General features: G+C 35.5%; 2 protein-coding genes across 2 annotated transcripts; both read right to left on the bottom strand.

Annotated features, from left to right (window-relative positions):
* Positions 1–11,041: 11,041 nt before the first annotated feature.
* Positions 11,042–11,572, bottom strand: LOC132044640 (uncharacterized). The gene has a single exon (XM_059435142.1). The coding sequence runs from the start codon at positions 11,570–11,572 to the stop codon at positions 11,042–11,044; it is 531 nt and encodes a 176-aa protein (XP_059291125.1).
* Positions 11,573–11,675: 103 nt separating this feature from the next.
* Positions 11,676–12,050, bottom strand: LOC132044639 (uncharacterized). The gene has a single exon (XM_059435141.1). The coding sequence runs from the start codon at positions 12,048–12,050 to the stop codon at positions 11,676–11,678; it is 375 nt and encodes a 124-aa protein (XP_059291124.1).
* Between the last annotated feature and the right edge of the window lie 1,352 nt (positions 12,051–13,402).

Raw genomic sequence — 13,402 nt, 5'->3', positions numbered from 1 at the left:
TCTTATGAATTTTAGCAGCCTCATTGTTGACAGATAGGAATTCAAGTACAAGTAATTTTATTCAAGATTTCACTTTGTAAATCTAAAACAATTACAAGAATGCAAACATCACAAGTACAGGAATTCACTTTGAAAATCAGAAACAATATTAGGCAAACTTTTTTTAGATTGTCAAATCTAAAACAAGCTTTTTTCAGCTGGGCCTCCTACCAAATTTCTTAGCCAAGAAAAGAAAGAAAGCATACCTCAAATTGTCAGATAGGCCGGCAACGGCAACGGCGTAACGGCGGCGACGGTGACTGGCATGTGGTGACGGTGACTAGCAGGCGGCGTTATTAGGGTTAGAGAGAGAGGGGGAGAAAAAAGGTGAGATCAAAAGAGAGAGAAAGGGGAAAGGCTGTGGACGGCAACGGCAATGGCAGATGGTGATGACAGTGACTGCCAGGTGACGACGGTGAATAACAGGTGTCGTTATTAGGGTTAGAGAGAGAGAGGGGGTGGGGGGGGGGGGGTGGAGAGAAGGTGAGAGGAAAGAGAGAGAGAAAGGGAAAGATGAAGGGTTTAAGTGGGTATGTATTTTTATTTTATTTGACTAATTATACCGACCTCATGAGGTCGGTATGTATATTATATTATAATTTTATTTTTAATTTAAAAGAATACCGACCTCATGAGGTCGGTATTCTTTTAAATTAAAAATCAAATTATAAGATTTAGCATCAAATGAATTTCCGACCTACAGAGGTCGGTACTTTGTTTTTTCAAATGTTGGTACAATATTACCGACCTCATGAGGTCAGTTTATTTTTAAAAATATTAAAAAATAAATATTACGACTTTACCAACCTCATGAGTTCAGCTATTTTCCGACCTCAACTGAGGTCGGTTTTGTTGAGGTCGAAAAATACTATTTTTTTAGTAGTGAGTTATGTTAGGGTCTTTTTTTTCTTTAAGTAAACCACCTAGCAGGATGTTGGTGGTGTTTTATTTCAAATAAAATAAAAAAATATTTACATAGATTCAGAAATAGCAAAATAAACTAGCCTAGAAAGTAAACTAAAAACTATATACTAAACATCGTAGCAGAAACTAAAACTCCAAAGCAGATATTGATGCAACAGCAAATTCTTCTGCTTTTGATTGATGCTACTATCAAGTCATGTAACGACCAAACGTGATTGCGCTTTTGACCCATTTACCCTTGTTGACCTTTCCCCGAGACCCGTTAGTATGATTTTAACCCGCGAAGATGGGCAACACGGTTCCTGATATATTCGGAGGAGTTCTATTAGAATTTGTGAAATCTCAATTGAACCATTAGATCCATATCGTAATTACGAAGCCATAACACAAAGAATCATCGCATTTCGCCTTCGTATGAGGGAGTTATGGTCATTTTAGTGCGGACAGCTGTTGCTGTACCTGGTGGGTCACTGTGGCTGATTTCGGGGCACTGTGGTGGGTCCACCATGGTGAAAATATCTGTGTATTAAAAATCAGACTGCATTCATTTCATATTTTGAGCATAACTTAAGTTCTAGAGCTCCGTTTGAGGTGATTTTCGCGGTGTTGCTCTCATCTCGACAAGGGGGTAAGTATCTAACCTTTGTTTTGATGTTTCCTCAAGTTTATTTTCATTGGTTATCGATTTTATCCTAGTTTGATTGGGAAAAATTGGGATTTTGAACCCAAAATTTGAAAAATGGTAAATCATGGTTTGGAAGGTCAAGATGATGGATTTTTGAGTAGGTTTTCTGGATCTAGACTAATTAAGCTATGGGTAAACTATTTTTGAAATAAAATTTCCATTTTGCCCTTGCGGGCTCGGGGTTCCCTTTTTGGGGTTCATTTTGGATTTCGAATTAACGTATAGCAATACGGGTATCATTGGACTCGTCTAGACTAGTAGAGTACTATTTTGACTATATTGAACCCGATCTTTTAATGAAATTATAGTTTTGCCCTTGTGGGTCGTATTTGGCTATTTTGGGTCTATTTTTGGGTAGGGTTGGGCGTTCGGTTCTTCGGTTCGGTTTTATCAAACTTCGGTTTGGATATTTCGGTTTCGGTTTTTTGAAGGTGGACACCAAACACCGAACCTAACTAGTTCGGTTCGGTTCTTTCGGTTTCGATTTTTTGAAGTTTGGTTCGGTTCGGTTTCGATATTTTCAATTCTATTTTTTTATATGATATTAGAAGCGATTCCATTTACACTAATTCATATTCTCAAAAGAAACAAAACATAAAACTAACAGATTAAAATCAAAATCAAACAAACAGGATACACAAGAAAAGAAAACCATAACCATAATATAGGATTACTAGGTACATATATACATACAAAGAAGAATAATTAAGAAAACACATAAAGGACATACATTAATCCTAAAGACACATCCTAGTCACCTTTCTTTGTTAAGGATATTTGATTTTCTCAACTGAAGTGAAAAATTAAGGATACAAAAGCAAAAGAGAGCTTATTACAATTGGTTTTTTTTTTTTGGCTTAAACTTAATGGGTCTGGACTATTTTAATTTTTTTTGGGTAATGTATAAATTTCGGTTCTTCGGTTCGGTTTCATCAAAGTTCGGTTCGGCTATTTCGGTTTTGATTTTTTGAAGGTGAACACCAAATACCGAACTAAACTAGTTCGGTTCGGTTCTTTCGATTTCGGTTTCTTGAAGTTCGGTTCGGTTCGGTCCGATTTTTTGATTTTCGGTATTTATGCCCAGGCCCATTTTTGGGTTTTGGGTAAAACTATGGCCTTATGCTATCCTTAGATTCGTATTCTAACGTAGAATTTGTACTTGATAGACGTTAATCGTTCCGAGGCTCTCCGAAGAACAAAGGAAAGGCTCAAGGGGATTAGTTTGTGGCACTTGTTCGACATGGAGGTAGGTTACGAATTACTTTATTTAGATTATGATTAGCGAAACGTATATATTGTGTAGAATTGACTGGAGAAAGCATGATTAGGTCTTCGGACATGATGTCCGGTTGGATATTACCTAGGTTGCTATGACTTCTGATTATGTGGGCTTGTCACTATTATTTACGCATTGTGATGGTGTATTTGTATTAGTACTATGGTGATTTGGGATAGATCATATTCTCGTTGCGATATGGAAATGGTAGTTGATACATTTCCCTGAATTATTGATATCTTGTGAAAGTGATTTGGCTTATTATATGGTGATTCTTGTAGTACGTTTACATTGCATTGCATCATATGATTACTCATTCATGACATATACATCTCATGCATGATGGAAAGAGGTTCGGAAATGATTGATGAAAGACTTATGAAAACTATGAAAGAAAATGTGGCACTTTTGAGGAATGTATGATATGAATCTGTGATCCGAGGTCTGTTTCGAAGCGGAAAGGTATGTGTATCTGTGATCCGAGGTCTGTTACGGAGCGAAAGGTATATGGGCTCGTGATCCGAGGTCTGTTTCGGAGCGGAAGGTATATGGGATCGTGATCTGAGGTATGTTCCGGAGCAAGTGGTACATGGACGCCATGGGTCCCGCGCGGTTCATGGCTATTATGAGAACAATGCCTTTAGCATATGTGTACATGTTACTTCCATTGGCCACTGCATCTTCATTCCATCACATACATTCATTGCATTGCATATGTTATTATCTATTGATTTTGTTATGATGGTATTATGTTAGTTCGAGAGTTATTGAGACTTGAAAGACTGGTGGTTTAGAAGCTTCACCTTAGGCTATGATTAGGTTGGTGATATTCTGTAACTTGAGTGATTATTATGTGCCTATTTTCTTATCTTATTGATTTTATGCTTATATGCGTGAACTAATTTTAGTCTGCCTATGATGCTTACTCAGTACGTATTGTTTGTACTGATGCTACCTTGTTACACTCCTTTTCGGGGTGTAGGGTTTGAGACAGGATCCACGTCAGGCCCTCGCGAGTGGTCCCGAGGCAGTTCCATTGGAGACTTAGAATGAGTCACTGCCAGATCTGCAGCCCGAGTTTCCATCCCTCATTGTATTTGTCTTTTACTTTCCGGATAGTATTTCTTATCATTTTATGAGTCTTGTATGGCAATATTCCGACATTTGTACTTATTGATTTAGACTTGTGTATTGAGTAGTAGCTCTTGTACTGACATACACCAGATCCTTAGGGTGTCACTTGTATTTCTGCACTTAGTAATTATCTATGATATTGAGATTGCGTTTATTACTTCATATCCGCATGTAATAACAAAAAATGGTTAAATAAAGCGAAGGATTTGCCTACCGGGTGGGATGGAGTAGGTGCCCGCACGATCCATAATTTGGGTCGTGACAAGTCTCCTCAAAACGTTCACCAGGTGCTATGGAATCTAATCCTTATGAAAATCATTCAAACAGAAGCATGGCTGTATCTCCATCTGAAGTTGGTTCTCAGTTTCTATAAAGTCTTCATTGTATTCCAAAATACCAGTTGATGATTATGTTTTTGTGCTGAAACTCCTTGTAATCCTGAATCTTCTATGCATAACTGTATTTATTACCTAATGATATCCTTTTAATAGGTTGAACATTTATGTTAATGCAACACATTAGACAGAATAACCTTAAACAATTATACAACTGTTGACCTATCGCTCTGACTAATTAAGACTTGAAACTCACTGCACTGGGACCATGTTTGTTAAGCCTTGAACATCAAACAAACTTATGAATCTGTTAGAAGTATTTTAATGACGTATCTGTTGTTTGATCAATCAAGCTCTCTACTCTTATAAGCTTTGTACCTGAAATATGATAGCTTAGTTCTGTTAGGGTCATGGACAGATGCAAAACAGTTTGCTTAAGACAAAGAAATAAACGACTCTAAGATATAACAGAGAATAAGATTAAGATTTTCATACTGTACAGAGGTATTTCTAGGGCTGTTCACAGTTTTGGTTAAAATTTAACCAAACCGAATAAAAAAACCGACATTTGGTTTGGTTTGGTTTTAAATTTGAAAAACCGATAATATTTGGTTTGGTTATGGTTATAGTAAAAAATAACCGAATAAATAACCGAACCAAACCGATAATTATATACATAAAATTTATAATTATTTATATGTATAATATTAACTTTTCATAAATAATTAAAGATATTTTATACCTTTTAATTATTAATTTAATTTTGGTCTACTTATTTTTAAGGCCCACGTCTTAAAAGAATATGTCCAAGTTCCAACAATCCAAGCCCAACTCTAATAAGTCGTAAGCATAAGGGTAAAAAGTAAAAATCCTACTATCTCTTTTCATTTTACATCGCTATCACGATGTCTTTCCCTCAATATGCAAGAAAGTTCGCCCTTGTGGCCGTGAGAAAAAAAGTTTTCATAAGAAATTTGAAGAATGTAGAGAGAGAATATTTGAATTGTCACGCTAGTCATAAATTGAAAAACCGAACCAAACCGAACCAAACCGACAATAACCAAACCGGTGGTTATTATTTTACTTGGTTTGGTTATGGTTTTAGACATTTAAAAACCGACTAAATTGATTTGGTTATGGTTTTAACCAATAACCGACCCAAACCGAACCATGAACACCCCTTGGTATTTCTCACCCATTTCCTATTATTATAGAAATTCAACATCACTTTTCATTACAAGAGAGAGCATAAGATGCTTAGGTCAGTTGAAATTCCGAAACATGCGAGAAGTACACATACTCATTACCTCAACTTTATTTCTTTCAAAGTATACTTTTTTTTTTTTGCTTTCTTTTTTTTTTTTTTTTTTTTACCCCCTCCTCCCAAAAGCTCCCCTTTTGCTCCCTTGGTGACTCGAACCCACAATCTTCGAATTGGAGGTAGAGGGTGTTTACCATCTGAGCAACCTCCTCTTGTCCAAAGTAGACTAAAATATCAAACTCCCTTTTAACAAGGTTAAAGCTTTAATCTTTTCAAAAAAATAAAAATAAATAAGGTTAAAGCTTTAGGTATTGGATTTAAGTTATTTACTATGGTTTATTTACCATCCCATCCCACAACACCGGAAAGAATCAAAATTAGAGTATAATCTTCAAAATTTTCTTTAATTGTTTTTCTGATTGTCCCAACGATTTCATTTTTTTTTTTTAAATTGTATCCCTTTGATAACTCGATGGCCAGCTTGACCCCTTTGTTGCTTTCTTTTATTTTCATTTCATATTTTTGTAAATATTGAATTATATGTACTATTTCATTTAAAAGTTTAATAATTAACTAAGCACATATTATTTTCAATATATATCCTCTAATAAAAAAAAGGATCTTCTAAATCATTCCTGCGGGAGACCCGGCATTTAAAAAGATTTCCAATTTTGTTATTATTTTTTCTCTTCAATTGTTTTACAAAGTATATTATGTATATATATAATGACTATCTAACCGCAAATCAAATATCGACATATATGATAAAATAGAAGAAACAATAGTACTATTGCTAGCTAGTAAAAAAAAATCCACTACATGGAACTTGATTATGCAAAACGAGATTCATTGCCTTAAATTTGAAAATCTTTGTTAATTTTTTTTATTGTAGTACTTTACTTTCACTAACACAATATTTTAAAGAAAATAAATAATTCAATTAATAATTTTGTTTGAGTCCTAGAAGTCAATATAAAACAACTAAGAGGAGATTGGGGACAAATAAGAAAAGAACATGGTAATCTGGCGGAAATTCGCTATCATTTTGTGGAGGCCAACTTTGACTTCATGAAAATCTTATAATTGCCATTTTTTAATTAAATTTCCATTGTTATAAAATAAAGACTATAAAGTAAATAAACCAGAGACAAGTATATAGAGAGAGACTGATAGATTATTCAACTTTGAACTAATATAAATATGAATTAAATTGACATCCTATTTATAGAAGAAAAGAAGCAGCTGCAAGGCTTTTCAGGAAGCTGCTGTGAGGTTTTTCAGAAGCTGCTGGCAAGCTGCCTCCTTGAACTACTAGCAAGCTATCTGCTTAAGCTACTTGCACACTGCCTGCTTGATGCAAGCCCTCGATAAGCCGCCGCAAGGCTTTTCGAAAGCCGTCAAGTTGCTCGCTTCGAGCTACTTGCAAGCTATCTGCTTGAGCTACTTGCAAGCTGCCTGCTTAATTGTAAGCTTATCCAGTTGACTATATATTTGAATGGACATCCACAAGATGGTGTATTTATAACACTCCCCCTTGAATGTTCATTAATAGATTTGTGCCTTGTTAAAACCTTACTAGGAAAAACCCAGTGGGAAAAATCCAAGTGACGGAAAAAGAGTACAGATCTAGTAATGCGCATTACAAGTTTCCTCATTAAAAGCCTTACCAGGAAAATCCAATGAGACAAAACCATGATTAAGGGGAAAAGAGTACAGCGCATAGTTTACTCCCCTTGATGAGGACCACAATTAAGATGTCTAAGTCTTTGCATTCCAATCTAGTTTACCATCTTCTCAAAAGTTGAAGTTGCCAAAGATTTAGTGAACAAATCTGCAGGATTATCACTTGAACGAATTTGTTGTACATCAATATCACCATTCTTTTGAAGATCGTGCGTGAAAAATAACTTTGGTGAAATATGTTTCGTTCTGTCTCCCTTTATGAATCCTCCCTTTAATTGGGCTATGTATGCAGCATTGTCTTCATATAATACCGTGGGTATTTTGTGATCACACTTTAGGCCACACCTTCCTCTGATGAGATTTATCACTGATCTCAACCACAAACATTCTCTACTTACTTCATGAATAGCTATTATCTCAGCATGATTTGAAGAAGTAGCAATAATGGACTGCTTTGTAGATTGCCATGGTATAGCAGTACCTCTGCATGTAAACAAATAGCATATTTGAGATCGAGCTTTATGTGGATCAGATAAATAACCTGCATTTGCATAACCAACAAGATCTACACTACTTTGTTAGCATAAAACAGACCTATATCAATAGTACCTTTTAGATATCGTAGTATATGCTTAATTATGTTGTCTCCGTGTAGGAGAAGAGCTACATCTTGCTAGCAAATTAACAGAAAACGCTATATCAAGTCTTGTAGCATTAGCAAGATACATAAGTGAACTAATGGCACTAAGATATGATACTTCAGGACCAAGTAGCTCTTCATTCTCTTCTTGAAGTCGGAATGGATCTTTACTCACTTCAAGCGAGCGAACAACCATAGAAGTACTTAATGATTGCGCATTGTCCATGTAAAATTGTTTTAAAACTTTCTTAGTATAGGCAGGTTGATGGATAAAGACTCCGTCTGCTAAATGTTCAATTTGCAGACCAAGACAAAGTTTTGCCTTTCCAAGATCTTTCATCTCAAATTCTTTCTTTAAATATTCAATTGCCTTTTAGAGTTCCAATGAAATTTATGTCATCAACATAAACAGCAAGTATAACAAACTCTGATTTTGTTTTCTTAATAAAAACACATGGACAAATGACATCATTTATATAACTTTCATTTATCAAATACTCACTAAGGCGATTGTACCACATGCGCCCTGATTGTTTTAAATCATATAATGAGCTTTGTAATCTGATTGAATACATCTCCTGAGACTTTGAAATAAATGCTTCAGGCATTTTAAATCCTTCTGGAATTTTCATTATCAAGTGAGCCATAAATACAAGTTGTAATCACATCTATTAGATGTATTTCAAGATTTTCATGTACAGCTAAACTGATGAGATATCGAAATGTTATGCCATCCATAACGGGTGAATATGTTTCTTCATAATTGACACCGGTCTTTGAGAGAATCCTTGTGCAACAAGGCGTGCCTTGTATCACACAATTTCATTTTTCTCATTTTTTTTCTTGCACAAAGACCCATTTGTGGCCAACTGGTTTTACACCACCAGGTGTTTGGACTACCGGTCCAAAAACCTCACGTTTAGCAAGTGAGTTCAATTCTGATTGAATAGCCTCCTGCCATTTTGGCCAGTGACATCTTCTTCGACATTCTTCGATAGATTGAGGTTCCTGATCTTCATTGTCTTTCATAATATTCAATGCAACATATATGCAAAAACATTATCCACCATAATTTCCGATCAATTCAGATCTATCTCATCACCAGTAGAACTTAATGATAGTTCTTTATTCACTTGAGTCTCGGGTTTACTGATATCTTCGAGAATATCAGGATTAATCAGCTCTTGAATCTCACCGTGAGATCCTTTTCTAGTGTCATTTTGATCATTTTGCATGCTTCTTTTTCTAGGATTTTTATCCTTGGAACCCAATGGTCTTCACGCTTCAGATGTGTATGGGATTCAGAAGCTATGGCACTAGAAGACTGTCCTTCTGGGACATCAATTCGGATAGGCGCATTCTCTGTAGGAATATGCGACTTAGTTATCCTTTTCAAATCAGTAAATGCATCCAGTATCTGATTTGTTATTTTCTACAAATAGATGATCTTCTGGACCTCCATTTCACACACAGGTGAATATGGATCAAAATGAGAGAGCAATGAAACTTTCCACGCAATTTTTCTTTTGATTTCCCTTTTCTCTCCCCCTAATTGTGGGAAATTCATTTCATCAAACTGAACATCTGCTAATCGAGCAGTGAATAAATCTACCATCAAAGGTTCAAGGTAGCGAATAATAGAGGGTGATTCAAACCCAATATATATTCATAACCTTCTTTGGGGGCCCATCTTAGTGCGTTGTGGTGGTGCAACCGGCACATATACAGCACAACCAAAGATTCAGGGATGAGCAATATTTGGTTCATGGCAAAATACTAATTGTGACAGAGAGTATTTATTATAATGAGTCGGTCTGAGACGAATAAGCGATGCTGCATGTAAGATAGCATGACCCTGGAAAGTAGTGGGCAACCATGTTTTCACAAGTAGTGGTCTTGCTATTAATTACAGGTGCTTAATAAATGACTAAGCAAGGCCATTTTGAGTATGAACATGAGTCACAGGATGTTCAACTTTTATCCCAACTGATAAACAATAATCATCAAAGGCTTGGGATGTAAATTCTCCAGCATTATCGAGACGTATAGCCTTAATGAGATAATATGGGAACTGTGCCCTTAAGCATATTATTTGTGTCAATAATTTCGCAAACGCCAGGTTGCGAGATGATAAGAGGCACACATGGGACTACCTTGAAGATGCATCTATTAGGACCATAAAATATCTAAATGATAGGTCCACATATATCCCCATGTATACGTTCTAGAAAGGCAGGAGATTCAATACCAACTTTCATTGGCGATGGTCTTAATATCAATTTGCCTTGACAACAAGCAGCACATGAAAATTCACCACTTTCAAGAATCTTCAGGTTCTTAAGTGGATGCCTATATGAATTTTCAATAATTCGCCTCATCATTATTGATCTAAATGACCCATTCGGTCATGCCAAAGCACAAAAGTACTTGAATCAGTAAACTTCTGGTCTACGATAGAGTATGCTTCAACTGTACTAATTTCTGCATAATACAAGCGTAAGACAAAGTTGGTAATTTCTCCAAAACATATTTCTGGCCGTAGACATTCTTGGTAATACCAAGATATTCAACATTCATTTCATTTAATGTCTCAACATGATACCCATTCCGACGGATATCTTTGAAACTCAACAAGTTTCTTGGGGATTTAGAAGAGAACAATGCATCTTCTATAACAAGGTTCGTTTCCTTAGGCAGAAATATAATAGCTCTTCCCCAGCCTTGAATCAATTTTGAATTACCAGAAATTGTAGTAATATTTGCCTTTTTTCTAAGCAAGTAAGCAAAATATTTCTCGTTTTTGAATATGGCATGCGTTGTTCCACTATCAATCACACAAATATCTTCGATCATTGATCCAAACAATATATGAGGAACGTCCATAGTTTCTTCAAAATGAAAAAATATACACAAAGTGAACATTGTAGTAAATATTATTACCAAAACATGATTTAAACTTGATTTACAAGACTCATAACTGTACTAACCATATTACTAAAACAAAACATGACTTAAGTATTAACATGACTATACTAGATAATAAAAACAACATGAATTAAAACATTTAAGTTTCTACAGATTCATCTCTGATTACAGGATCTATTTCTAGGAGTGCAAAGCAATCAGCTATATCCAAATGCATGAATTCATCATTATCTTCAGAAATAAAATTTGCTTCAGCATTCTTTTCTGCCCTTTTTAGGGAGGCTTGATAAAGCTCAACCAAGTGCCTTGGCATACGACAAGCACGTGCCCAATGCCCTTTACCACCACATCTGTGGCATTTATCCTCTGGGTTTCTTCTTTGCACCGCTTCCTGTTTTTTATTCTTCTTTTGAAGGGATTTATTTGGTGCAAGGCGATCATCATGATTATAGTTTTTCCCTCGACCGCGGTCATGACCACTTCTAGGGCCACGACGAGGATTGGGGCTATAGCCTTTTCCACGTTTAGCTTGGTGAAAGTTAGTCTCATTCACTTCAAAGAATGGACTAGAACTAGTAGGTCGGCTTTCATGATTTTTCATTAATAACCCATTATTTTGTTCGACTACAAGAAGATGTGAAATTAGTTTATAATACTTTTCGAACCCCATCTCTCGATATTGCTGCTGCAGGAGCACATTCGAGGCATGGAAAGTGGTGAAAGTTTTCCCCAGCATATCATTTATCAGTGATATTTTTACCACATAATTTCAGCTAAGATACAATTCTAAACATTGAGGAATTATACTCATAGTTAGATTTAAAATCTTGTAGCCTCAAATGGATCCAATCAAAACGTGCTTGTGGAAGAATGACCATCTTCAGGTGGTCATGTCTATCTTTTAAATTATTCCACAGCATAAGAGGATCTTTAATAGTGAGATATTCCAATTTTAAGCCCTCATCAAGGTGATGACGAAGGAATATCATTGCCTTGGGGCGGTCTTGATTTGATGCCTGATTTTTATTTTGGATGGTGTCTGCCAGACCTATAGCATTAAGATGAATTTCAGCATCAAGTACCCAAGACAGGTAGTTTTTGCCTGATATATTCAACGCAACAAATTCACGTTTAGAAAGATTTGCCATTAATTAAGAAAGAGAAAGACTATACCTTCGAAGCTTTTAAAGTATTTGCTCGAGATGGCAGAGTCTCGTGCTGATAACGTGTTATAAAATAAAGACTATAAAGTAAATACACCAGAGACAAGTATATAGAGAGAGACTGATATATTATTCAACTTTGAACTGATATACAAATGAACTGAATAGACATCCTATTTATAGAGGAAAAGAAGCAGCTGCGAGGCTTTTCAGGAAGTTGGTGCGAGGATTTTCAGAAGTTGCTTGAGCTACTTGCAAGCTGCCTATTTGATTGCAAGCTCGAGGGGAAGTTGTCGGCAAGCTTCTGCTCGAGCTACTTTGCAGCCTCGCCGCTCGCTTAGTCTGTAAGCTTATCCAGTTGACTGTATAGTTGAATGGACATCAACAACATGGTGTATTTATAACTTCCATTTCATTCTACGATTGTTATTGTATGAAATAGCCGCTAATTTTGGTCGTGTCAATCGCTATTCAAACGACTTCTCACTTATTATTTATGCGATTTTTTGTCACAAGAATGATTTTTTTTTTTTAATTATAAAAAGGTAAAAAGAAAAGAGGATAAGAAATAAAGCATAAACTAAGGGTGTGTTCAGTATGAAGGAAATTGTTTTCTTGGAAAATGATTTTCAGGAAAATAAGTGAATTTTTTTACTTATTTTCTTGTGTTCAGTACGTAAGCAAAAAATATTATCCTAAAAGCATTTGCATATAATATAGACAAATACTACGAGAGGTGGGGGTGGGCGGTAGGGGGTGTGGGGTGATGGGGATGGTGGTGATTGGTGAAGATGAAATGTATTGAAGGGAGGGTAAATACAATCAATGTGTAATGCATAGTAACATTAGTATATGTTGTCTAGACTTGATTTCTGATGTTCGTTAGAAATTTTTGGCAAGATCTTGTAGCCGAATGCAAAATCCCGCAAAGTAATAAAAGTTTCGTCCTTTGACAAACAGGGCAACAATTTATACCTCTCAAATTAAGTTAACTAGGAAGGTGGAGGAAGACTTTGAAAAACTGTAATTTTATCTTGCGCCATCTCTTATTATAAAAAAATTAATGTTGAATTTATAGCACCGTATTATTATGAAAGAAACTTTAAGTCTGTCTAGGCTGGCTAGTATCTATTTGAACTCAATTACTTGAAAACTTAGCATGAAACAAGAAATTCAAAAGATACATTCTTTGGATCGAGTATGTATGGACGTACTCCCATCGTTCCATTTTACATGAACTTATTTATTTTTTGATCAATTTTGAAAATAATGAACTCTTTCTATTTTTGAAAATAAATTAACTTTAAATTTTTTATTGTCTTTATTAACACGGTTTT

The sequence above is a fragment of the Lycium ferocissimum genome, unplaced genomic scaffold (assembly GCF_029784015.1).
Source record: "Lycium ferocissimum isolate CSIRO_LF1 unplaced genomic scaffold, AGI_CSIRO_Lferr_CH_V1 ctg509, whole genome shotgun sequence".
NCBI lineage: Eukaryota > Viridiplantae > Streptophyta > Magnoliopsida > Solanales > Solanaceae > Lycium > Lycium ferocissimum.
The sequence above is the reverse complement of the archived record's forward strand: the minus strand, read 5'-3'. Positions and strand labels throughout refer to the sequence as shown.

Coding starts and splice junctions, on each gene's coding strand:
- LOC132044640 (XM_059435142.1), bottom strand. CDS start 11,572: ATGGGGTTCGAAAAGTATTATAAACTAATTTCACATCTTCTTGTAGTC.
- LOC132044639 (XM_059435141.1), bottom strand. CDS start 12,050: ATGGCAAATCTTTCTAAACGTGAATTTGTTGCGTTGAATATATCAGGC.